The sequence below is a fragment of the Lithobates pipiens genome, unplaced genomic scaffold (genome assembly GCF_037356315.1).
Source record: "Lithobates pipiens isolate NorthernLeopardFrog02 unplaced genomic scaffold, aLitPip1_a1.2 Scaffold_63, whole genome shotgun sequence".
Lineage (NCBI taxonomy): Eukaryota > Metazoa > Chordata > Amphibia > Anura > Ranidae > Lithobates > Lithobates pipiens.
In genome coordinates, this window is record NW_027507885.1 from 840,896 (window position 1) to 867,848 (window position 26,953).

The following is a 26,953-nucleotide window of genomic DNA, read 5'->3' on the forward strand; positions in this document are numbered from 1 at the left end:
GGTGGCCATGTTGGTACACCCCTCAGTAGGAAGGTGGCGGTGGCCATGTTGGTACACCCTTCAGTAGGAAGGTGGCGGTGGTCATGTTGGTACACCCTTCAGTAGGAAGGTGGCGGTGGCCATGTTGGTACACCCTTCAGTAGGAAGGTGGCGGTGGCCATGTTGGTACACCCCTCAGTAGGAAGGTGGCGGTGGCCATGTTGGTACACCCCTCAGTAGGAAGGTGGCGGTGGCCATGTTGGTACACCCTTCAGTAGGAAGGTGGCGGTGGCCATGTTGGTACACCCCTCAGTAGGAAGGTGGCGGTGGCCATGTTGGTACACCCCTCAGTAGGAAGGTGGCGGTGGCCATGTTGGTACACCCTTCAGTAGGAAGGTGGCGGTCGCCATGTTGGTACACCCCTCAGTAGGAAGGTGGCGGTGGCCATGTAGGAAGGTGGCGGTGGCCATGTTGGTACACCCCTCAGTAGGAAGGTGGCGGTGGCCATGTTGGTACACCCCTCAGTAGGAAGGTGGCGGTGGCCATGTTGGTACACCCCTCAGTAGGAAGGTGGCGGTGGCCATGTTGGTACACCCCTCAGTAGGAAGGTGGCGGTGGCCATGTTGGTACACCCTTCAGTAGGAAGGTGGCGGTGGTCATGTTGGTACACCCTTCAGTAGGAAGGTGGCGGTGGCAATGTTGGTACACCCTTCAGTAGGAAGGTGGCGGTGGCCATGTTGGTACACCCCTCAGTAGGAAGGTGGCGGTGGCCATGTTGGTACACCCCTCAGTAGGAAGGTGGTGGAGTCCTCTGGGCCTCTGCTGTATATATAATGGAATGTAATAGAGCAGGGATCTGCAATTAGTGGACCTCCAGCTGTTGCAAAACTACAAGTCCCATCATGCTCTTTGTAGTTCTGCAACAGCTGGAGGTCCACTAATTGCAGATGTAATGGCATATAATATACATAATGTAATTTATAATATAATATAAGATAACATAATGATAATAATAAAATACAATATAATATAATATAATATAATGATAATAATATAAGATAATATTTGGGGGTGTCATATTCCGTCAGAATAAAAGGACTTTATCGTGACGTCATTGGTCGGGGCGGGGAATAGAGGAAGGGGCGGAGTAAAGGAGGGACGTAAGAAATGCGGGCGGAAATCAGACGGAGAGGAATGGGCGGGGTCCCGCTGAAGATGAGAGGCGGGGGGCGGAGTGTGCTGGTAGCACAGCGTGTGGAGGGGGCGGGAACGCGGAGAGGTAGGCGGGGTAGACTGCTATATGCAGATATGTGGGCGGGGCGGGGACAGGTGTCAGCAGCTCTCAGGGCCGAGCGGGGAGAGGAGAGGTGACGTGTTGGGCGGAGTTGTGTGACGTCAGGGGGCGGAGTTGTAGAGAAGCCGCACACAGCAGTGATCGGAGGCCGCACTGTCCGGGTGATCGGAGTGTATTGGGGGGTCGGCGTGTGGCTCCTCCCCCGGGATGTATTGAAGTGTCAGCTCCTGGGCCCAGTGATGGATTTGTGGTCCCGATTGGTGGTGTGGATTGTCTGTGTTTCCTTCCTGAACCACGGGCGGGCCGAGAGACCTACCGGAGCCCCTCCGGAGGAGTCCCTACAGGCAGGTGAGTCACCCCTCCCACCCGAGGACCTCCTACCATAGAGTCCACCCAGGAGGACCTCCTACCATAGAGTCCACCCAGGAGGAGCCCCTACCATAGAGTACACCCAGGAGGACCTCCTACCATAGAGTCCACCCCGGAGGACCCCCTACTATAGAGTACGCCCCGGAGGAGCCCCCACCATAGAGTCCGCCCCGGAGGAGCCCCTACCATAGAGTACACCCCCAGAGGAGCCCCTACCATAGAGTCCGCCCCGGAGGAGCCCCTACCATAGAGTACACCCCCAGAGGAGCCCCTACCATAGAGTCCGCCCCGGAGGAGCCCCTACCATAGAGTACACCCCCAGAGGAGCCCCTACCATAGAGTCCGCCCAGGAGGACCTCCTACCATAGAGTCCGCCCAGGAGGACCTCCTACCATAGAGTCCACCCCGGAGGACCTCCTACCATAGAGTCCACCCCGGAGGACCTCCTACCATAGAGTCCACCCCGGAGGACCCCCTACCATAGAGTCCACCCCGGAGGACCCCCTACCATAGAGTCCACCCCGGAGGACCCCCTACCATAGAGTCCACCCCGGAGGACCCCCTACCATAGAGTCCGCCCCAGAGGACCCCCTACCATAGAGTCCGCCCCGGAGGACCCCCTACCATAGAGTCCGCCCCGGAGGACCCCCTACCATAGAGTCCGCCCCGGAGGACCCCCTACCATAGAGTCCGCCCCGGAGGACCCCCTACCATAGAGTCCGCCCCGGAGGACCCCCTACCATAGAGTCCGCCCCGGAGGACCCCCTACCATAGAGTCCGCCCCGGAGGACCCCCTACCATAGAGTCCGCCCCGGAGGACCTCCTACCATAGAGTCCGCCCCGGAGGACCTCCTACCATAGAGTCCGCCCCGGAGGAGCCCCCCCACCATAGAGTCCGCCCCGGAGGAGCCCCCCCACCATAGAGTCCGCCCCGGAGGAGCCCCCCCACCATAGAGTCCGCCCCGGAGGAGCCCCCCCACCATAGAGTCCGCCCCGGAGGAGCCCCCCACCATAGAGTCCACCCAGTGAGATCCCTGTCACCGTCCACCCAATGACTCACCCCCCCCCCCCCCAAACACAGAAAGGTTTCTCTCCAGTAAGAGGTGTGAGGAGGTGGATCCGGACAGATCAATAGATTTCTATAAGGAGGTCGGATTCCTGAATATATCGGGGGGGGGGGGGGAAGGGGGGACATTTATAGGGAAAGGAGATCCGGGAACTTCCCATCGTCTCTCAGGGATCGGCAAGGAATTCCCCCCCCCCCCCCCCCCCCCCCGCTGGAGCAGATTGGAGGAATTCCCCCGCTGGGGGTTATCACCTTCCTGGGACTGAGAGAGAGAGAGATATATATATTGTAGGGATCAGGGAGAGGGGAGGGGGGGCGGCTCACAGGCTGTCCAGTAATATAAACATAAGAGCAGACAGGCGTGTCTTATCACACGGGTACAGGTCAGCGGCACACGGGTACAGGTCACAGGTCAGCGGCACACCGGTCAGCGGCACACGGGTACAGGTCACAGGTCAGCGGCACACGGGTACAGGTCACAGGTCAGCGGCACACGGGTACAGGTCACAGGTCAGCGGCACACGGGTACAGATCACAGGTCAGCGGCACACGGGTACAGATCACAGGTCAGCGGCACACGGGTACAGGTCACAGTTCTTGGCTCCAATCAGAGCTCCAGATCACCCAGCATGTTCACCTTCCAGTGATGGACATTCCCCCCCCCCCCCCCCCCCCGACTCTTCATCACATCTGATAACAAGAGGAAGTACCGACATCCTTCTATATACCCCTCTTATCCCCGACCCCCCACACCGTCTATATTATTATTATTTATTTTTTACAGTTGAACTTGATGGACTTCTGATTGTGAAAAATACCCCCCCTCCCCCAGACCTCCCTTCGGTTTTGTAGAACCCCCCCAACCTCCCTTCCGTTATGTAGCACCCCCCCAAGACCTCCCTTCCGTTATGTAGCACCCCCCCCCCCAAGACCTCCCTTCCGTTATGTAGCACCCCCCCAAGACCTCCCTTCCGTTATGTAGCACCCCCCCCAAGACCTCCCTTCCGTTATGTAGCACCCCCCCCTGACCTCCCTTCCATTATGTAGCACCCCCCCCAAGACCTCCCTTCCGTTATGTAGCACCCCCCCCAGACCTCCCTTCCGTTATGTAGCACCCCCCCCCCCAGACCTCCCTTCCGTTATGTAGCACCCCCCCCCCCCCCAGACCTCCCTTCCGTTATGTAGCACCCCCCCCAGACCTCCCTTCCGTTATGTAGCACCCCCCCAAGACCTCCCTTCCGTTATGTAGCACCCCCCCCCAAGACCTCCCTTCCGTTATGTAGCACCCCCCCAAGACCTCCCTTCCGTTATATAGCACCCCCCCAACCTCCCTTCCGTTATATAGCACCCCCCCCCTCCCCCCCGACCTCCCTTCCAGTCATGTCCATCCTTTCCCTTCTTTCCTCCAGACTGTACATATCAATGGAGTGTGTAGACAGCTGGCCCCTGGGATGACTTGTGAAGGGATTTTTAGTAAACTGCCTTGGTGGCACCTGACCCCGTCTGGGTATAGAAATCCCCCCGGCCTGTCCTCCACCTTCGGGTGGCGCGTGCCTTTGTCCAATGGATATTTGGGGGTCACATGTGAGATCTGAGGACAGTCCTCTCATATAGGGGTTCCGGAAGGATCGGACCAGGCTGTGACCTCTGACCTTCTCTTCCTGAAGCTCTCTGCCAATGCTGGGTGTGTACTTCCTAGAAATGAAGTGGGGGGCCACGTTGGGGCCCCAGGAACATGGGCGGGGGGCGCGGACCCCTGGAATGAAGGAGCTACGGGTGCCCGGGGACGAGGGGGCTCTGCGGTCCTGATTCACAGTGAATGGAGATGATTATTTGGCCCTGACGTGGCCGGTTCCCGTCTCTGGTTCTGTTTCCACAACACACATGGTGACGGCGGTGTGCGCCGGCCGGGTGACTTTGTTTTGGCGTGTTGGGAGGAGAGGAAGGTGCAGCTTTGATGAGAGTAAATATCTGCCATGGAGATGTGTGTGCACCACTGCCATGGTGTTAAAGGGGCAGTGTACCCAAAAAACAATTTGGGTCTAAGTGGAGCCTGGTGAGCTGACTCCTCCCCCTCACTGCTTGTCCCACAATTCCCGCTCTGCTCCCCCACCCTACTACTCCTCTTACATTACCCATGATATATCTTCATCCAGCAGGGATGGTGGGAACCCCTCATAATGGGCACAGCGGGTGTACAGACCCGGGAACTCAGCACAGGGATGGTGGGAACCCCTCATAATGGGCACAGCAGGTGTACAGACCCGGGAACTCAGCACAGGGATAGTGAAAACCCCTCATAATGGACACAGCGAGTGTACAGACCTGGAAACTCGGCACAGGGGTGGTGGGAACCCCTCATAATGGGCACAGCGGGGGTACAGACCCGGGAACTCAGCACAGGGATGGTGGGGACCCCTCATAATGGGCACAGCGGGTGTACAGACCCGGGAACTCAGCACAGGGATGGTGGGAACACCTCATAATGGGCACAGCGGGTGTACAGACCCGGGAACTCAGCACAGGGATGGTGGGAACCCCTCATAATGGGCACAGCGGGGGTACAGACCTGGAAACTCGGCACAGGGATGGTGGGAACCCCTCATAATGGGCACAGCGGGGGTACAGACCCGGGAACTCAGCACAGGGATGGTGGGAACCCCTCATAATGGGCACAGCGGGTGTACAGACCCGGGAACTCAGCACAGGGATGGTGGGAACACCTCATAATGGGCACAGCGGGGGTACAGACCCGGAAACTCAGCACAGGGATGGTGGGAACCCCTCATAATGGGCACAGCGGGTGTACAGACCCGGGAACTCAGCACAGGGATGGTGGGAACACCTCATAATGGGCACAGCGGGTGTACAGACCCGGGAACTCAGCACAGGGATGGTGGGAACACCTCATAATGGGCACAGCGGGTGTACAGACCCGGGAACTCAGCACAGGGATGGTGGGAACCCCTCATAATGGGCACAGCGGGGGTACAGACCTGGAAACTCGGCACAGGGGTGGTGGGAACCCCTCATAATGGGCACAGCGGGGGTACAGACCCGGGAACTCAGCACAGGGATGGTGGGAACACCTCATAATGGGCACAGCGGGTGTACAGACCCGGGAACTCAGCACAGGGATGGTGGGAACCCCTCATAATGGGCACAGCGGGGGTACAGACCTGGAAACTCGGCACAGGGATGGTGGGAACCCCTCATAATGGGCACAGCGGGGGTACAGACCTGGAAACTCGGCACAGGGGTGGTGGGAACCCCTCATAATGGGCACAGCGGGTGTACAAACCCGGGAACTCAGCACAGGGATGGTGGGAACCCCTCATAATGGGCACAGCGGGGGTACAGACCCGGGAACTCGGCACAGGGATGATGGGAACCCCTCATAATGGGCACAGCGGGGGTACAGACCTGGAAACTCGGCACAGGGGTGGTGGGAACCCCTCATAATGGGCACAGCGGGTGTACAGACCCGGGAACTCGGCACAGGGATGGTGGGAACCCCTCATAATGGGCACAGCGGGTGTACAGACCCGAAAACTCGGCACAGGGATGGTGGGAACCCCTCATAATGGGCACAGCGGGTGTACAGACCCGGAAACTCAGCACAGGGATGGTGGGAACCCCTCATAATGGGCACAGCGGGTGTACAGACCCGAAAACTCGGCACAGGGGTGGTGGGAACCCCTCATAATGGGCACAGCGGGTGTACAGACCCGGGAACTCGGCACAGGGATGATGGGAACCCCTCATAATGGGCACAGCGGGTGTACAGACCCGGGAACTCGGCACAGGGATGGTGGGAACCCCTCATAATGGGCACAGCGGGTGTACAGACCCGGGAACTCGGCACAGGGATGATGGGAACCCCTCATAATGGGCACAGCGGGTGTACAGACCCGGGAACTCGGCACAGGGATGGTGGGAACACCTCATAATGGGTACAGCGGGTGTACAGACCCGGGAACTCAGCACAGGGATGGTGGGAACCCCTCATAATGGGCACAGCGGGTGTACAGACCCGGGAACTCAGCACAGGGATGGTGAGAACCCCTCATAATGGGCACAGCGGGTGTACAGACCCGGGAACTCAGCACAGGGATGGTGGGAACCCCCCCATAATGGGCACAGCGGGGGTACAGACCCGGGAACTCAGCACAGGGATGGTGGGAACCCCCCCATAATGGGCACAGCGGGGGTACAGACCCGGGAACTCAGCACAGGGATGGAGGGAACCCCAAATAATGGGCACAGCGGGTGTACAGACCCGGGAACTCAGCACAGGGATGGTGGGAACCCCTCATAATGGGCACAGCGGGTGTACAGACCCGGAAACTCAGCACAGGGATGGTGAGAACCCCTCATAATGGGCACAGTGGGTGTACAGACCCGGGAACTCGGCACAGGGATGATGGGAACCCCTCATAATGGGCACAGCGGGTGTACAGACCCGGGAACTCGGCACAGGGATGATGGGAACCCCTCATAATGGGCACAGCGGGTGTACAGACCCGGAAACTCAGCACAGGGATGGTGGGAACCCCTTATGTGAACTGGTTTTCTGGCAGGGTCGGTATGCTGTAAGTTTTGTGTTATCAATCATTTGGATGAACGTATTGTCAAGATAGGTTGCTCAGACGCCATTCACCATGGAATGTGTCAAGCTGGATGTTGATTAATTTCTGACTCTCATTAGAACTGAAGAAGTTGCTTGGAGACTCTGTGAAACGTCTTGAACATTACAGAAGGAGCTGAATGTGATTAATGCTGGAGAGCGGAGACCCTTCACACACAATGAATATGGAGTGTTGGTCTGTCTGAGGAGAGTGAGGAGCCCTCTGGATTCTGGGGCCCAGCAGAAAATTCTCCAGAGGTTTAACACTTCATGTGACCATCATTAGGATGAAGTGATGGTGACCTCGGATTAGTCCATGAGGTCACCTGTATCTGGCCTCTTAGGCATCTCCCCGTTCCCGGCCTCCTGGGGGTCTCCTTGTTCCCGGCCTCCTGGGGGTCTTCCCGGCCTCCTGGGGGTCTCCCCGTTCCTGGCTTCCTTGTTCTTGGTCTCCTGGGGGTCTCCCCGTTCCCGGCCTCCTGGGGGTCTCCCCGTTCCCGGCCTCCTGGGGGTCTCCCCGTTCCCAGCCTCCTGGGGGTCTCCCCGTTCCTGGCTTCCTTGTTCCCGGCCTCCTGGGGTTCTCCCCGTTCCTGGCTTCCTTGTTCCCGGTCTCCTGGGGGTCTCCCCATTCCCGGCCTCCTGGGGGTCTCCCCGTTCCCAGCCTCCTGGGGGTCTCCCCGTTCCTGGCTTCCTTATTCTTGGTCTCCTAGGGGTCTCCCTGTTCCCGGCCTCCTGGGGGTCTCCCCGTTCCCAGCCTCCTGGGGGTCTCCCCGTTCCTGGCTTCCTTGTTCCCGGCCTCCTGGGGTTCTCCCCGTTCCTGGCTTCCTTGTTCCCGGTCTCCTGGGGGTCTCCCCGTTCCCAGCCTCCTGGGGGTCTCCCCGTTCCTGGCTTCCTTGTTCTTGGTCTCCTAGGGGTCTCCCCGTTCCCGGCCTCCTGGGGGTCTCCCCGTTCCCGGCCTCCTGGGGGTCTCCCCGTTCCCGGCCTCCTAGGGGTGTACTCCCAGCAATCTTACACCCAGATATGATATCCACAGACTTCAGGTAGAGCAGATCATTTCTATATAGAATAAATCCAGGTTGCCCGCACTGTCCAATGTCCTCCTGACCTCCATCACTGTGAATTGGTTCCATGGTGGGTCTCAAAACTGTTGAAGTTGAAGCCAACAGTGACTGGAAAGGGGGAAATGGTTCCTTAAGGTACTTGTGGCATAAAAAAGCCCAGTGTCCTCCTGACCTCCATCTCTTGTCCTATGGTCGGTCTATGTCTGAGATGGGAAGAATGAAATGTGTCCTTCAAGGAACCCCATAACATAGGAACGCCCAGTGTCCTCCTGACCTCCATCCCTTGCCCTAGGTGGGCTTATGTCGGAGATGGTAACCCAGCACTTTAAATTGAATAGACACCAGTAGTGATGGGAAGGGTTAAATTGGTTCCCTGAAGTAATGTGTGGCCCCGAACGGCCCAGTGTCCTCCTGAGCTTCATCACTGGTCCAAAGGTGGGTCTGTCTCTGAGATGGTAACATTGTAAAATGGATACCAGCAGTGACGGGATGGAGGAAATTGGTGCCCCATTGTCCCTCCAGACCTCCATCACTTGTCTTGGGGGGAGTCCATCTGTGATATGGTGACCCTCCATTGTAAAATGGACACCAGCAGTGATGGGACGGATTCAATTGGTTCCTTGATGTACCCTGTGGCACAGGAAGACACATTGTCCTCCTGACCTCCACCACTTGCCCCAAGGTGGGTCTATATCTGAGATGGTAAAATAGACGCTATCAGTATCGGGGTGTAACTTGAAGTGCCCCCTGGCACGAAAGGCCACCAAAAGTTGTCTTGCCCGGCCTCCTGTACTCCTGTTGTGATTTTGCTGTAGATTTGGCCTCCGTGTTCATTGGAAATGTTGCCTGGCTGTAGAATCGGCCTACGTGTTGAGGGTAAAAGAGTGGAAACGTCTCCTGGCTGCCGAGCCTCTCTGGTGGTTTCCTGTTGGGGTCTCTAAGCTGCTTTTGGCTATGAAATGAAGTTTCCAGCCTCTGCAGAGGTGCTGACCCAGCATGTGTTCAGGAATGTCCTGAGCTCTGAGGTTGCAGCCTCTCCTTGGAAAGTTTGACTCTCGGGGGGGCCCCTGGGATCGGGTGTTTGGTGGTGTGGAATGGCTATCGGAGGTCTCGTGTGTCTGGCAGTCGCTCTGCTCTTATTAGAGGTTCACGTTTTTTGAGAAGAACAGTTTTCAGATCTGCCTGCCAAGCAGCGGCCTGACCCCGGAGGGCTGGAAACGATGCGGGTGATGTCATACCAAAGATCCCGTCACCGGTGGCAACTCGCCAACTGCAGGATCAATAAAGAGCGCAGTCATCCGATCTCCTGCTGGCCGGGGCGCCACGGGGTCTCCTTTTACCGCTACGCTGGAGATTAAAGCTGAACTCTGGGCAATGCATAAATACGTAGTTCAGAGACCTTTACATGACGAGAGGATTTGTATTTGGGTCCATACAGTCCTGAGATTTGCACAGCCCTGTCTGGAAGGGGAGGAGAGTGGAATTTTCAGTCTTGTGCCCTCCAAACCTCCGGCGGATTCTTGGGGTCACTGAGAGACTCCTCCGTGTTGATGGGGGTCATGGGGAGACTCCTCCACTGGATTTTAGGTCTGTGGGCTCTCAGGACTGACTTTCCTAAAAAGGAGATTGGGGTGCCCCCCCCATAACTTTGCCCTCCTCCCCCCCCCCCCTCACAGGCCTCAGCGCACACTTTGAACCTTTTAATCTTCCTGCACATCCTGATTGCCTGCCGGAGCCTCGATGATGCAGTGAAATGATTGTGACTTTGCCGTCAGCCAACCAGGATGTATCTGGGAGGTGAGAAGGAGATTGGATCTGCGCCAAGTTGAAAGGAACGTGACTATGTGATGGGTGACTCTCAGCGCTGAGATACCGCTACTTACCTCAGTACACCGGTGCTCCTCCTTATTTCCCCTCTTGGCTGCAAGCTCTGATCCTGTGTCCCCCCCAGCACTTGGCACCATGCCGTATGGGAACGCTTAGTAGAGAGCCCCATGCACTCACCTTTTATACATCGAGGTCTGTGCCTGATAACAGTTCATTGTATAGTACAGGAAGTATGGAAGATGTATAGACCAGAACTTTCCTGCTTTGGATTCACCATTGTCCCCCCCTCTGACCCTCGCATTGTATCCGCCTCATTCTCTTCCTACGCTGACCTCGTAAATGGCTTCTTTCTGGGGCTCCACTATGGAATCCATCACATCCAATATGTACATGATGACCCCTTAATTGGAGATCTGGTTGTTGTCACCACAGATGGGTCTTCAGTCTCCGAGGTCCCCACTCGTGGCTTCCCTATGAAATACTCCAGACCCAAATGTTCACGATGACCTCAGGTTGGCGTTCCGGGTGTTGTCGGCACAGACGGCTCAGTCATGGATTTCTGAGGTCACATTCTGTGGAGTCCCCACTCGTGGCTTCTTGTTGTTGCTCACTTATGGAATCCTCCAGATCCCAATGGCCTGGGTGACCTCCAGTTGGAGCTCCACGTGTTGTCTCTACAGGCGGCTCAGTCATGGATCTCCTGGTTGGATGCTTTGCTCTCCCTACACGTGGCTTCTCCTTGGGGCTTACATATAGAATCCTCCAGGTCCAAATGTCCACGATGACCTCAGGTTGGCGTTCCGGGTGTTGTTGGCACAGACGGGTCAATCATGGATTTCTGAGGTCACATTCTGTGGAGTCCTCACTCGTGGCTTCTCCTTGGGGCTCACTTATGGAATCCTCCAGGTCCAAATGTCCACAATGACCTCAGGTTGGAGTTCTAAATGTTGTCACCACAGATTGGCCATTAAGCTCCCAGGTGTTGTCACTACACACGTCTTCTGTTGTGTCTCCACTGATGGCTTCTCGTTGGAGTTCCCCTATGGAATCCTCCAGATCCGAATGTCCATGGTGAGTTCCAGGTGTTTTCACCACTCTGGCGTGGATTTCCCGGGTCTCATCTTGCATTGTCCTCTCTTGGGTTCCCCTATGGAATTCTCTGGATCCAAATGTACATGGTGACCTCTGGTTGGAGTTCCATGACTGAGCTGTCCGTGGTGACAACACATGATTCTCCCGGATCATAGTCTGCAGTCTTCTGAAATCTCTGAATTGTGGTGTCACAGGGACCAGTGTCCTCAGGAACACGGAGGAGTCTTATATTAGTTTTTTTATGGGGCTGAAATTGGGATTTTGTCCGCTGAAACGTTGAATGATGGGGGTTGTGAGCCACAGAAAAGGATCCTTGTGTGTTCTGGGCTGGAGCTCTGTAGATGGTTGTGAAGACTAATGTGCCCCGTATTTCTCACCATGGTCGGGGGACCCCTTGGTGCTGGTGGCTGTAGGACGTTACTCAGGGTGGGTCTCCTGATGGTGACAACATTGGACCGTGTCTGTGTAATGTGTCACCAAACCCCTCATTGTCCTCTCCCTAAAGCTCATGTGACAACAGAGGAGCAACTGGGTGACGGGGACAGAGCATTGTCACCCTCTTAACAGGAAGTGACCTTCATGGCGGGATCACAGGAATTTATTTTTTAATAAAGGTTTGACTTTGCATTAACGTGGCTAAAGACAATCGGAGATTGTACTGATCGATAAACTCCCGACCTTTCCATCTGATGACTATGGAAGTGTATGTAGTGCTTTCTACTGTGCAGCCTCCCTGGAGGTATGGCGAGGGTTGTGTTCCTTCAAGTGTCTTACTATGACAGTGACGGGTAGCAGCACATGGCGCGGTGTCACCGGGGACAGCTGGAGACGCTCCTCTCCCTGGGGGGGCTTGTTGTGCTCCCTCACCCCGGATAAGGAATGGTGAGCTCCTGGTTGTCTTTGCTGACTGACGATGCTGAATGTATTCACCATAAATCACCAAATCCCAACCTGTCCTCCAGACTCCAAGCAGACTGGATCTACCTCCACCGGCCTCCATTCAGTGTCCTCCACCCCCCTCTACCGATCCCTCCACCAGCCTCCATTCAGTGTCCTCCACCCCTCTCTACCAATCCCTCCACCGGCCTCCATTCAGTGTCCTCCACCCCTCTCTACCAATCCCTCCACTGGTCTCCATTACGTGTCCTCCACCCCTCTCTACCAAACCCTCCACTGACCTCCATTCAATGTCCTCCACCCCTCTCTACCAATCCCTCCACTGACCACCATTCAGTGTCCTCCACCCCTCTCTACCAATCCCTCCACTGACCTCCATTCAGTGTCCTCCACCCCTCTCTACCAATCCCTCCACTGACCTCCATTCATTGTCCTCCACCCCTCTCTACCAATCCCTCCACTGACCTCCATTCAGTGTCCTCTACCCCTCTCTGCCAATCCCTCCACTGACCTCCATTCATTGTCCTCCACCCCTCTCTACCAATCCCTCCACTGACCTCCATTCATTGTCCTCCACCCCTCTCTACCAATCCCTCCACTGACCTCCATTCAGTGTCCTCCACCCCTCTCTACCAATCCCTCCACTGACCTCCATTCAATGTCCTCCACCCCTCTCTACCAATCCCTCCACTGACCTCCATTCAGTGTCCTCCACCCCTCTCTACCAATCCCTCCACTGACCTCCATTCAGTGTCCTCCACCCCTCTCGGCCAATCCTACCCACATCATCATCCTCTCCTCCCCCCTAGCCTTTTTGTCTCCTCCAGGACTTCTCCTGAGCCTCTCCCAGCCTCTGGGACACTCTCTACCCCAATCTGTTTGGCTCTCCTACCTGTCGTCCTCCTCTAGGAGATCCCTGAAACCTCCTTCAGGGAAGTCTATCCGGCCTCCACCTAACAGCTGACATTTCATTGCTGTATCCCGTTCTCACCCCCTGTGTGTAAATGGTGACATGTGGGGACCTCATGCAGGCGGTGAGGTGAGTGACAGGCGGGTTGTTGGTTCACATTCTTCGGCTTCTCTCCTCTGACCTCTGGAATGTTCCACCTTTCCCGGGTTATTGAGGAGATGGCAGGCACTGGCGGGACTCGCAGCCCCTCGGGGTGAATATCTGGATTCTGTACGAAGTTCTGACTTGTAGATTCCTCCTCAATGATCTCTGCCAGATAATTAGTGCAAACAAATTCCCCAGTCTGTCTGTCCCCCCAGGCGACCATCTGCAGGGGAGCGGCTGTTACCCTTGGCAACCATCTGATTCCCCAGAAATGTGGAGCTGGCCTGGAGGAAGGTGGCACAATGAAGCCGATTGTTTCATCTTAGCGCCGTACGCACGTAGGAGGGTTTTTTCGACGGCCGATACCATTTCTCGGCCGCAGTTGAAAGCTATTCATATAGGGGAGGGGTGCACCGTACAGATTGTGTCTCGTGTAAACCTGCGGCGCAACATGACAAGTGCGGCGCAACATGACAAGTGCGGCGTCCCTCCGCTCTTTGCATAGTGCTAAATTGTGCCCGAGAAATGGTATCTCCCTTCGCAAAAACGACTCCTACGATGTGCGCAAAGGGACGTCACTGCAGCCGATCGGCAACTCGGCTGGTGTGCCCTTCCGTTCTGGGCATGCGCGGGCACTTTCCATCGGAGGGCACAAATCGTTAGAACGCCGCCGGCACCATCCACCCCACCGTGTGATTCTTCTCCACATCCCGGCTATTAATGTCATTGTAATGTTATCCCCGGCTACCACCGTTACCATGGAGATCTGTAAACAGTGCCAAGTCATTCTACAACCCGAGCCGCCGTACCGGGGGGAGAAGAGAACGTCTCCGTCTACAATGTTACCTTTATTTCCATCCCTGAGCTCTGAACATCCCCCCCCCCCCCCCCCCCCCGATACATTGTATAGAAATGTTCCTGTACTGCTCCCCTCATTGTGACTCTACAATATCGCCCACCTATACCATCAGGGGAATCCCCGGCGGGTGTTCAATGAATTGACTTTAAAGCGGAGCTCCACCCTAAAGTGGACCTTCCAATCATTGGATGGTGGGAACCCCTCATAATGGGCACAGCGGGTGTACAGACCCGGGAACTCAGCACAGGGATGGTGGGAACCCCTCATAATGGGCACAGCGGGTGTACAGACCCGGGAACTCAGCACAGGGATGGTGGGAACCCCTCATAATGGGCACAGCGGGTGTACAGACCCGGGAACTCAGCACAGGGGTGGTGATAACCCCTCATAATGGGCACAGCGGGTGTACAGACCCGGGAACTCAGCACAGGGATGGTGGGAACCCCTCATAATGGGCACAGCGGGTGTACAGACCCGGGAACTCAGCACAGGGATGGTGGGAACCTCTCATAATGGGCACAGCGGGTGTACAGACCCGGGAACTCAGCACAGGGATGGTGGGAACCCCTCATAATGGGCACAGCGGGTGTACAGACCCGGGAACTCAGCACAGGGATGGTGGGAACCCCTCATAATGGGCACAGCGGGTGTACAGACCCGGGAACTCAGCACAGGGATGGTGGGAACCCCTCATAATGGGCACAGCGGGTGTACAGACCCGGGAACTCAGCACAGGGATGGTGATAACCCCTCATAATGGGCACAGCGGGTGTACAGACCCGGGAACTCAGCACAGGGGTGGTGATAACCCCTCATAATGGGCACAGCGGGTGTACAGACCCGGGAACTCAGCACAGGGATGGTGGGAACCCCTCATAATGGGCACAGCGGGTGTACAGACCCGGGAACTCAGCACAGGGATGGTGGGAACCCCTCATAATGGGCACAGTGGGTGTACAGACCCGGGAACTCAGCACAGGGATGGTGGGAAGCCCTCATAATGGGCACAGCGGGTGTACAGACCCGGGAACTCAGCACAGGGATGGTGGGAACCCCTCATAATGAGCACAGCGGGTGTACAGAGCCGGGAACTCGGCACAGGGATGGTGGGAACCCCTCATAATGAGCATAGCGGGTGTACAGAGCCGGGAACTCGGCACAGGGATGGTGGGAACCCCTCATAATGGGCACAGCGGGTGTACAGACCCGGGAACTCGGCACAGGGATGGTGGGAACCCCTCATAATGAGCACAGCGGGTGTACAGACCCGGGAACTCGGCACAGGTATGGTGGGAACCCCTCATAATGGGCACAGCGGGTGTACAATCCCGGGAACTCAGCACAGGTATGGTGGGAACCCCTCATAATGGGCACAGCGGGCGTACAGACCCGGGAACTCAGCACAGGTATGGTGGGAACCCCTCGTAATGGGCACAGCGGGCGTACAGACCTGGGAACTCAGCACAGGGATGGTGGGAACCCCTCATAATGGGCACAGCGGGTGTACAGACCCGGGAACTCAGCACAGGGATGGTGGGACCCCTCATAATGGGCACAGCGGGTGTACAGACCCGGGAACTCAGCACAGGGATGGTGGGAACCCCTCGTAATGGGCACAGCGGGTGTACAGACCCGGGAACTCAGCACAGGGATGGTGAGAACCCCTCATAATGGGCACAGCGGGTGTACAGACCCGGGAACTCGGCACAGGGATGGTGGGAACCCCTCATAATGAGCACAGCGGGTGTACAGACCCGGGAACTCGGCACAGGTATGGTGGGAACCCCTCATAATGGGCACAGCGGGTGTACAATCCCGGGAACTCAGCACAGGGATGGTGGGAAACTGCCATTCCTCTCCTTGACAGCGAGGTGAGAGGTTGCTAGTTCCTTTGCTCCTGTGCTTCCAGAGACCAGGGGTTAGAGTTACTCCTCTGCCCCAGGAAGGATGCTGGATCCTGGGGAGGACCCTGGCGGGGGCCCCCTGGATAGGCCTCAACCTGCGGAAGATTCTGGGCCTGGCCCAAGGAAGGATGAATCTCTGTCTTCCTTTAGACGGAGGATTGTGGAAACGCTGAAGCGGATTGAGAAGGAAGAGGAGAAGTTGGGAGCTTTGAAAGCTGAATTTAAAAAGAAAAAGCAGTTTTGTGCCAAAGTCTTCAGTAAGAAGAGACCGGCTCTGAGGCCTGAATTGAAGGACCTGGAACAAGCTCTGCGGAAGCAGAAAGAATTGGTGAGTTCTCTGAAGGAGAATAGTGGAGCTTTTAAAGAAAAATATAAAAATGAGGAGCGATTTAATCAAATGAGGAAAGGAGCTTCTTCCTGCATGGAGAGCGAGGAGATGGAAGCAGAGAGTGAGAAAGTGGGCCCGGAGGATGAGCCCAGCTCTTCAACATCTCAGACACCTGCTGAACCCTCAATGGCGGAGGCCTCTGTCCCCTTCCCTCCCCAGCAATGTGGAACATCCGTGCAGGAGGATGAAGGTTCTAACATGTTGGATTTGATCAACAAACTGGAGGCCAGTCCAGATTCAGCTCCCCAGGAAGGTGAGGAGGAGAAGATGGACACCATTCCCAGCCCTGTGGAGGAAAGACCTGTGGAGAGAGCAGCTGCAGGTACTGTGTGTGTGCAGGATGGTGGGATCTTTAATAACAATGGGCCTGCTGAGGGTTGTGGTACTGCAGACAGTCAGCCCAGACCCATAGACAATGTACAGCAAGCAATAACATCTGCTAGTAACTGTCAGCTTCAGTCTGCAGAGAGGTCCATGGACAATACAGTGACTTTGCCTGGACCAGGCACAGCGGCTGTTCCTGTGAATGGTGGAGGTGATGCTGGGAGCAGTAGTACTACAGCTCTCCAGGAGTCTGCAGCAGCCAAGACTGTGACGGCTCCCAGGATTGAAGCTGAGTGTTCGGGGGAGGGGGTGGGTCCTGCTAATCAGAAGACTGCTATCCCAGCTGATTCAGACTCTCTGCCAGCAGGTTTGAATGTATCTGAGGACAAGACTGCAAAAGCTGGAAGAAAAACTTATGCTGGTGTTGCTGCCACAGGATCTGGGAAGGGGGAACTAGCAGGGAAGGAGCATGGGGACGTTTTATCTTTCTCCCTGTTTAAAAGGAGGAATGTTGTACAATTGAAATGGGAAGGTGATGGAAACCCCCCACATAGGAGGGTGGTGGTGGATAAAATCCTGCAGATGGGGTTTAGGCCTGCGGATATCTTCGCCCTGATCAGTCCGGCAGGTTCCTATGAATATGATTTGTCCTTTATCCGTCCCGAGTCTTTGGACATATTTTGGGAGAAGTTTGAACACGTGTGTAGGGGCCTGCCGGACTGGAAAGGGCTCATCCCCAAACTTATTTCCCGCCAGCCCCTCATTAAGATGGTGACAATACTTGTGCGCAATGAATCCATACCCCAAGGGGATCTGACTGTATGGTTGAGGAGGTATGGGGACGTCCTGAGCCCCCTGAGAAAGATTTTGGACGATCGGGGAATATGGACAGGGGGATGGTCTGTGCAGCTGAAACTAAAGGTTATTGATAATGTTGTCCAACATCTGCCATCCTCAGCTTTCCTGGGGAGGGACAGGCTGACCATCTTCTACCCGGGCCAGCCAAAGCTCTGCAATAAATGTGGAGATAAAGGGCATCTTGCATCCTCCTGTCCAGTGATGAAGTGCTCTCTGTGTCAGGGTATAGGGCATTTGGCAAAGGATTGTAATATTATCAGGTGTAATCTGTGCAATGCAGTGGGACATCCTTATAGTCAGTGTCCTGAGGCAATGCACAACAAGCCGGAGCTCATGAGAGAGTTCTTCCGTCTGGACATGGAGGATGCACAGAGCTCATCAGCTGGAGGGCCTGTGATTCCATTGGAGTCTGTGCCCATACCCAATGTGTCTCCCCAGTCTGTGCCAATACCCAATGTGTCTCCCCAGTCTGTGCCAATACCCAATGTGTCTGTGTCTCCCCAGTCTGTGCCCATACCCAATGGGTCTGTGTCTCCCCAGTCTGTGGTTCCCCAGTCTGTGCCAGTACCCAATGTGTCTGTGTCCTCCCAGCCTGTATGTAAAGTTTCAGTTGCCAAGAATGTGTCCAATCCTTCTGTGTCCAATCCTTCTGTGTCCAATCCTTCTGTGTCTTCTAAAATTGCAGAGGCAGCAAGAGGTGCTGAGGCTGGTGCATCAGGTGTGGTGCCAGTCCCCCTCCCCCGACGCTGCAGGGTTCCTATTGCAGATCGTGGGGGCCAGAGGAGTGGGGAAAATAGTGGGGAGGCTGGTCTGGTGGTAGATAAGGGAAGGGAGAGTGGGGGGGAGGGGGTTGAAGGGGAGGGTAGGTGTGGGGAGGCTGGTTGTGGTTTATCCAAAGATGATATGGAGTGGTTGGAGGATAGGAGGAGGAGGGGCAAAAGAAGGAAAAAAAGGGGTTCAGTTCCCTTAAATCCTGTAGTTTTGCCTTTGGAAAATAAGTTTAAGGTCCTGTCGGATGATGATGATGATGAGTGGGACTCGTTCAGTTCAGCGTCCTCTATGGACGATGAGTGCCAGGGCGCAACAAAGCGTGCTGGTTCTCCAGGGAGAGGGAGTAGTCAGGCTAAGAAACGTCTACCTCAATTACCCTAATGGCAGTTCCCACTCCGTTAAAAGTGGCAACCATTAATGTTGCCAGCTTGAGATCAGTAAGCGCTCGTCATATGGCCTTATTTTTGCTCAGCGAGTTTGATGCTGACATTTTGTTTTTACAAGAGACCCATCTGAGTAGTCTGGCTGATATACATCTGGCAAAGAAGGAGTGGAGACGTGGTCCCTCATTTTGGTCTCTTGCGGCCGAGCCTTACAGCGGGGTTGCAGTCCTTTTTTCTGGTATGGTAACGTGCCGGCGGGTAATTGAGGTAGAGATTGGGAGATGCATGGTCTTGGACGTCTCTGTAAGGGGGCAGGACTTGCGCCTGATTAACATCTATGGTCCCCAGACGAAGTGGGACAGGAAATGCCTCTTTACAAAGATTAAGCCTTTTCTTTTTACGGCCCAGCAGGTTATCTTTGGAGGTGATTTTAACACCATTACTAGGTCTAAAGACAGGAGAGGTTTCAGAGATAAGCTGGGCTATGACACCCTTTTTCTCAATGCGATAGTTAGGGAAGCAGGTCTGGTAGATGCGCACATTAAGCGTTGCCCAGACAGCACGGGGTTCACTTTTCAGAGAGGTAGTAGTCAGAGTAGGATAGATAGGTTTTTTTTAAAGGGAGACTCTGCTTTTTCGGCACCTGTGTGTCGGGCAGTGGAGTTTTCTGATCACTGTATTCTATCTGTGACTCTGAATGCCTCAGACATGCCACCTAGGGGGAGGGGTATCTGGAGATTGAATTCGGCCCTCCTGGAAGACGAGAGAGTAAGACAATCCTTTGAGGACTTTTTTCAAGCACAGGTAACGATCCTAGACTTTTGCAACAGCAAGTCAGAATGGTGGGAGCTTGTAAAACAGCGGACTGTTAGGCTTTTCAAGGCCATAGGAAGAAAGAAGCAGCAAGATAAGTATATCACCTACCAGCGTTTGCGGAGGAAACTTGACCGCCTTGTTTCGAATGGAGGAGATTCTGGGGCGATCTCTGAGGTGAAGCTCCTCCTTAGGAGACATGAATATGACCGGCACGCCTCTTTGGTTCAGGAGAGGGATTACGGGAAATACCATTCGCCTGACCCTTACCAGAACTGTAAACAGAGCGTAGCAGTTAAGACGGTCCATGGCCTGAAGGACAGTACGGGCTCTCTGACGAAGTCTAGGTCAGGGATCCTGGAGGTTGTCAGGTCATACTATGCCGATCTCCTGGGAGGAAGGAACCTTGATCGGACAAGGATGTTGGGTTTTTTGGACTCTACACCAGGACTGGAAAGTAATGTTCCTTTGATGAATTTGACAGATGAAATCACTGCAGATGAGGTAGTCCAGGCTATTGATAAACTGGCCATCAAGAAAACGCCAGGGCCAGATGGGTTGACAGCTGAGTTTTATAAATGTTTTAAGACGATCCTGGCTCCCTACCTTGCGGAGGTTTTTAATGGCTGTTTGCAGGAGGGTTCTCTCCCTCCCTCCATGAGGCAATCTGCAGTGATCCTTCTGTCAAAGGGTAAAGATCCTTCGATTATTGAGAATTGGCGCCCCATTAGCCTTCTTAATGTCGATAGAAAGATACTGGCAAAGATTTTTTTCTGGCGATTATCACCAGTGGCAGGCAGTTTGTTATCCCACCACCAGCACTGTTCGGTCCAAGGTAGAAGCACTTTCTCAGCAGTGTTAGCCGTCCGGGAGGCCTTGGAGCGTTGTAGGGCTGCTGGTTGGGGTAAATTTTTGCTGACATTGGATCAGGCTAAGGCCTTTGATCGGGTTAATCATGAGTACTTATGGCTCCTTCTTGGCAGATATGGCCTGGAGGGGGGTTTCATTGATTGGCTTAAGATCTTGTACAAAGGGGCTGAAAGCTTTCCGCTAGTTAATGGTTGGGTCGGGCAGCCCTTTGTGGTTGGCTCGGGTGTGCGTCAGGGGTGCCCATTGAGTCCTCTGTTATATGCATTTGCAATTGACCCCTTCATCAGAAGGCTGGAGAATGGGCCATTGTGTGGGGTACCTTTGGGCATCGCTGGTGAGCCTCCTTTGAAGGTTGTGGCCTATGCTGATGATGTTTCTGTTTTTGTCTCTGGGACTGGGGAGGCGCAGGAGGTGGTCTCAGTGATAACACGGTATTCAGAGGCATCAGGTTCAAAGGTCAACCAGGACAAGTGTGAAGCTTTCTGGATGGGTGTGGAAGGTGAGAGCTTTGTTCTCCCGGATGACTTCCCGGAGCCCCAGCAAAAAATTAGAGTTCTAGGCATTGAATTTGGCCCAGGTGACTATGGTCATGCAAATTGGGTGAACAGGCTGGAGAATGCCGATGCCAAGGTGGCAAGCTGGAAAGGTTGGCAGCTTTCCTTGAGGGAAAAGGTTGATCTGATCAAGACTTACCTGATTCCGATTTTTCTATATGTCAGTTTTGTTTGCGTTTTGCCAGCTTCTCTCTATACCAGGGTCTATACTTGTTTCTTCCAGCTGTTATGGGGGAACAGAATAAACCTTGTCAAAAGGAATGTGACTTACCTTTCTAGGCGGGAGGGTGGTCTAGGGATGATCAACCCTGTAGTCTTTTTCTCTCTGATGTTTGTGAAGTACAATCTTGGTAACATGTTGGCAGAGAGACCGCCTGGGTGGGTTGGTATTTTCCAGTCCTGGTTTAGGCCCTTTCTGCGAGACTGGGAAAATGGTGGGCCAGTGAAAAGCCTGAGGGTCAAGCATGATAAGCTCCCGGCTTATGTTGCCCCGTGTTTGAAAATGCTTCGGCAGTGGCAAGTAACGGCAGGGGAAGTCAGATCTCTTCCAAGGAAACTTCTTGAGAAGCGGATCATGAGCTCTGTTTTTTGCGAGCCACTGGCCCTGAGGGATTGCCCAAGCCTGGTTTTGGGGGTGGGTTTGCGGTTGATTAATTTGGAGAGAATCCCAATGAAGTTTAGGGATCAGGCTTGGCTTGCCTTTCATGGAAAACTATATGTGAAGGGCAACTTGAAGTTTCTTTCCATGAGTGATCGGGGCTGCCCGAGAGTGGAGTGTGGAGGAGTGGTGGAGTCCATGGATCACTTTCTACTTCAGTGCCCTTTTAATATAGAGGTGTACAAGAGGGTGGGGAGGGCTCTGAGTATACCCTTCCTCCCCCATATGAGTTATGCAGAGTGGGTGTATGGGGCTTTCCAGACTCGTCGGGATTATGATTTGGAAACACTTTTTTTAGTTAGTTTAGTAGTCCGTTATTTCACGTGGAGCGCACGGTGTCAGGTATCCTTACGGGGTAAAATCCTCCCTGTGGAAGTGGTGGTGGAGAACATTCTGGGTGAGGTTGGGAAGATTCGGGGTCTTGAGAAAGACAGGTGGCAGCAGGAGGCCTGGATAAAGGCGTGGAGGAATATCAGGGCTCTGTAGCTGCTGCCTGTTGATCTCGGGGTGTGCGGCTTTCTTTGTATTCTTCTTTCACTCCCTTAGATTTTCAGATCCAATATAATTTTGATAAAAGGCTACATGCATGGTGACGGTGATGTTCCTTAGTCTGGCTCTCCCGTAGGTATTATGTTGTGTGCAATTTGTTTTGCACTGTTTATTTTGTTCTTGTTCTTTCTGGTTTGTATAATTGTATTCAATTATTTTGTAAATATGTTTTATTTATTTATTATGTTTTTATTGTATATAAGTTGTTGTTTGTAAGATTTTCAATAAACAAAATTAACCCCTCATAATGGGCACAGCGGGTGTACAATCCCGGGAACTCAGCACAGGTATGGTGGGAACCCCTCATAATGGGCACAGCGGGCGTACAGACCCGGGAACTCAGCACAGGTATGGTGGGAACCCCTCGTAATGGGCACAGCGGGCGTACAGACCTGGGAACTCAGCACAGGGATGGTGGGAACCCCTCATAATGGGCACAGCGGGTGTACAGACCCGGGAACTCAGCACAGGGATGGTGGGACCCCTCATAATGGGCACAGCGGGTGTACAGACCCGGGAACTCAGCACAGGGATGGTGGGAACCCCTCGTAATGGGCACAGCGGGTGTACAGACCCGGGAACTCAGCACAGGGATGGTGAGAACCCCTCATAATGGGCACAGCGGGTGTACAGACCCGGGAACTCAGCACAGGGATGATGGAACCCCTCATAATGGGCACAGCGGGTGTACAGACCCGGGAACTCAGCACAGGGATGGTGGGAACCCCTCATAATGGGCACAGCGGGTGTACAGACCCGGGAACTCAGCACAGGGATGGTGAGAACCCCTCATAATGGGCACAGCGGGTGTACAGACCCGGGAACTCAGCACAGGGATGATGGAACCCCTCATAATGGGCACAGCGGGTGTACAGATCCGGGAACTCGGCACAGGGATGGTGAGAACCCCTCATAATGGGCACAGGGATGGTGGGAACCCCTCATAATGGGCACAGGGATGGTGGTGTTTATCAGGGACTTTCTAGTATTCGCCAAATAACAAAATACGCAATTAACTAAAATTGTACTATGTTATATGTTGGTGATATATTGGAGAGAAGTGACTAATAATAACTGTATGTCAGACAGTTTAGAGGATATTTCTCTTATAGATATTGGGTCTTCTATGGCTAAAGTTATCTTTTTTTGAGGTTTTCATGTGGCCATCACTCTGTTTATCATCAATATAAGTTGGTAGGGAGGAGGAAGTGAGTCACTGTAGCGGAAATAGGACTCTGCAGAGGAAGAGCTGGTGTGTGTATATGATAAAGATTCTCTCTGAGACGAGACGTTGTCCCTTTTCAGATGCTGGGTTCCCGGTGTATTTGCAGGAGATTGTTGGGTGGTAGATCATTGGATGGAAGGCGGTTGGGTGGGACAATGGTTTGATGGTAGAACTTTGGATGGGAATGCGGTTGGGTGGGACGATGGTTTGATAGTAGAACATTGGATGAGAAGTGGTTGGGTGGTAGAACATTGGATGGGAGGCGGTTGGGTGGGACGATGGTTTGATAGTAGAACATTGGATGAGAAGTGGTTGGGTGGTAGAACATTGGATGGGAGGCGGTTGGGTGGGACGATGGTTTGATAGTAGATTGTTGGGTGGTAGAACATTGCATGAGATGGGAGGCGGTTGGGTGGGACAATGGTTTGATAGTAGAACATTGGATGGGAGGCGGTTGGGTGGGACGATGGTTTGATAGTAGATTATTGGATGAGAAATGGTTGGGTGGTAGAACGTTGGATGGGATGGGAGGCGGTTGGGTGGGACAATGGTTTTAATGGTAGATTATTGGATGGGAGGCGGTTGGGTGGTAGAACATTGGATGGGATGGGAGGCGGTTGGGTGGGACAATGGTTTTAATAGTAGATTATTGGATGGGAGGCGGTTGGGTGGTAGAACATTGGATGGGATGGGAGGCGGTTGGGTGGTAGAACATTGGATGGGATGGGAGGCGGTTGGGTGGTAGAACATTGGATGGGATGGGAGGCGGTTGGGTGGGACAATGGTTTAATAGTAGATTATTGGATGGGAGGCGGTTGGGTGATAGAACATTGGATGGGAGGCGGTTGGGTGGGACGATGGTTTGATAGTAGATTATTGGATGAGAAATGGTTGGGTGGTAGAACGTTGGATGGGATGGGAGGCGGTTGGGTGGTAGAACATTGGATGGGATGGGAGGCGGTTGGGTGGGACAATGGTTTTAATAGTAGATTATTGGATGGGAGGCGGTTGGGTGGTAGAACGTTGGATGGGATGGGAGGCGGTTGGGTGGTAGAACATTGGATGGGATGGGAGGCGGTTGGGTGGGACAATGGTTTGATAGTAGATTATTGGATGGGAGGCGGTTGGGTGGTAGAACGTTGGATGGGATGGGAGGCGGTTGGGTGGTAGAACGTTGGATGGGATGGGAGGCGGTTGGGTGGTAGAATATTGGATGGGATGGGAGGCGGTTGGGTGGTAGAACATTGGGTGGGATGGGAAGCGGTTGGGTGGGACAATGGTTTGATAGTAGATTATTGGATGGGAGGCGGTTGGGTGGTAGAACGTTGGATGGGAGATCATTTGATGAGATGGTTCGATGGAAATGGAGTCTCTCGTCGTCTTGCTCCAGGTGGTGGGAATCACCGGGGGTCGGTCTTGTCCTCTCAGCCTCCAGTACTTGGAAGAAGCCGGCTGGATAACACAACAGCTGCTCTGATTATTATCTTGAGATGTTTCCAGACGCTGCACCGCGTTCTGTTCCGGGATGGAGGAATTTTCAGGCTCGGGAAGGATTATCCTCCATCTATAAATAACTCTCGAATTAGATACTTCATATCTCCCCTGAAGGGTCACGAATAGGATCCACTTATCTCAGGCCACATATACTGCTCCCCGGAACGTCTCCCCATTCCTTGGTGCCCCATATACTGATAGAAATGGCGCCGTCCAGTTGGAGAGATGGAGGCATTGTCGGGGAGTCATGTGACAGTATGTAAGGATGAAGAGCCGCTCGGCTCCTTGCTGTCCCGTATTTCACACTTCCTTGTGAATATCAGATTCTGGGTTGTGGGAGAATCATCCTGATGTGCTGACTTCACCCACATGACCGTCACTCCATGAAAAGTCTGATCATATCACTGACAGTCTGTGTCCATTCAGTCCTGAGATTTACACTGCTCTGCTTGGTGAAGCAAGAGACCTTTGATTTTCCTTTGCTGCAGTTCGATTTTATTTTAGTCCGAAGCCTGGAAAGTAGACGGCGACTCTGGGTGATGCCTGAACAGATGTTACCAGCTGCTGGAGAGGGGATGAGATGAAGGCATTATCTGGGGGGGGTCCTGCGATCGATCTCTGAAAGGGGGTCAGTGATCTACGGCATCTCTCTGATCTCTGCATATCTACATTCTTCCTCGCCCCCCCTCCCCCCCACGCACACACCTGTCGTCCTTCTCTCCATGTGGATGGATTGGCTGGTTGTGGTGTATGAGGAGGTCGGAGCGGTTTGATAAGACGATCGTTCTTCCAGGGAATCCCCCCCCCCCACTCTGTGTCAGTCTATGGGTGGGGGGTGGCTTCCTGGTAGGGATGAAGAGTTCAGTGTCGCCATACAAGGTCCAATCTGTCCTATCAACACTCTGTCCTCCGGCTGGTCTCTGTCGGGACACTATGGTCTCCTCTCTGACCTCTGGCCCAGCTCTGTCCTGGATACTATGGTCCGTGGTCTCCTCTCTGTCCTGGATACTATGGTCCGTGGTCTCCTCTCTGTCCTGGATACTATGGTCCGTGGTCTCCTCTCTGTCCTGGATACTATGGTCCGTGGTCTCCTCTCTGTCCTGGATACTATGGTCCGTGGTCTCCTCTCTGTCCTGGATACTATGGTCCGTGGTCTCCTCTCTGTCCTGGATACTATGGTCCGTGGTCTCCTCTCTTTCGGGATAATATGGTCCGCGGTCTCCTCTCTGTCGGGATAATATAGTCTGCGGTCCCCTCTCTGTCGGGATAATATGGTCTGCGGTCCCCTCTCTCTGTCGGGATAATATGGTCTGTGGTCTCCTCTCTCTGTCGGGATACTATGGTCTGTGGTCTCCTCTCTCTGTCGGGATACTATGGTCTGTGGTCTCCTCTCTCTGTCGGGATACTATGGTCTGTGGTCTCCTCTCTCTGTCGGGATACTATGGTCTGTGGTCTCCTCTCTCTGTCGGGATACTATGGTCTGTGGTCTCCTCTCTCTGTCGGGATACTATGGTCTGTGGTCTCCTCTCTCTGTCGGGATACTATGGTCTGTGGTCTCCTCTCTCTGTCGGGATACTATGGTCTGTGGTCTCCTCTCTGTGTCGGGATACTATGGTCTGCGGTCTCCTCTCTCTGTCGGGATACTATGGTCTGTGGTCTCCTCTCTCTGTCGGGATACTATGGTCTGTGGTCTCCTCTCTGTGTCGGGATACTATGGTCTGCGGTCTCCTCTCTGTGTCGGGATACTATGGTCTGTGGTCTCCTCTGTGTCGGGATACTATGGTCTGTGGTCTCCTCTCTGTGTCGGGATACTATGGTCTGCGGTCTCCTCTCTGTGTCGGGATACTATGGTCTGTGGTCTCCTCTCTGTGTCGGGATACTATGGTCTGCGGTCTCCTCTCTCTGTCGGGATACTGTGGTCTCCTCTCTGTGTCGGGATACTATGGTCTGTGGTCTCCTCTGTGTCGGGATACTATGGTCTGTGGTCTCCTCTGTGTCGGGATACTATGGTCTGCGGTCTCCTCTCTCTGTCGGGAT

The 26,953-nt window shown here is 54.2% G+C and overlaps 1 protein-coding gene across 1 annotated transcript in view; it reads left to right on the forward strand.

Moving 5' to 3' along the window:
• Positions 1-1,352: 1,352 nt before the first annotated feature.
• LOC143958889 (stromal interaction molecule 1-like) overlaps positions 1,353-26,953 on the forward strand; it is a gene marked incomplete at its 3' end in the record, with an annotated part of 70,277 nt that continues 44,676 nt past the window's right edge. Inside the window, 1 exon segment of the mRNA XM_077467871.1 lies at positions 1,353-1,621. Within this exon segment, the coding sequence (XP_077323997.1) occupies positions 1,513-1,621 (109 nt within the window).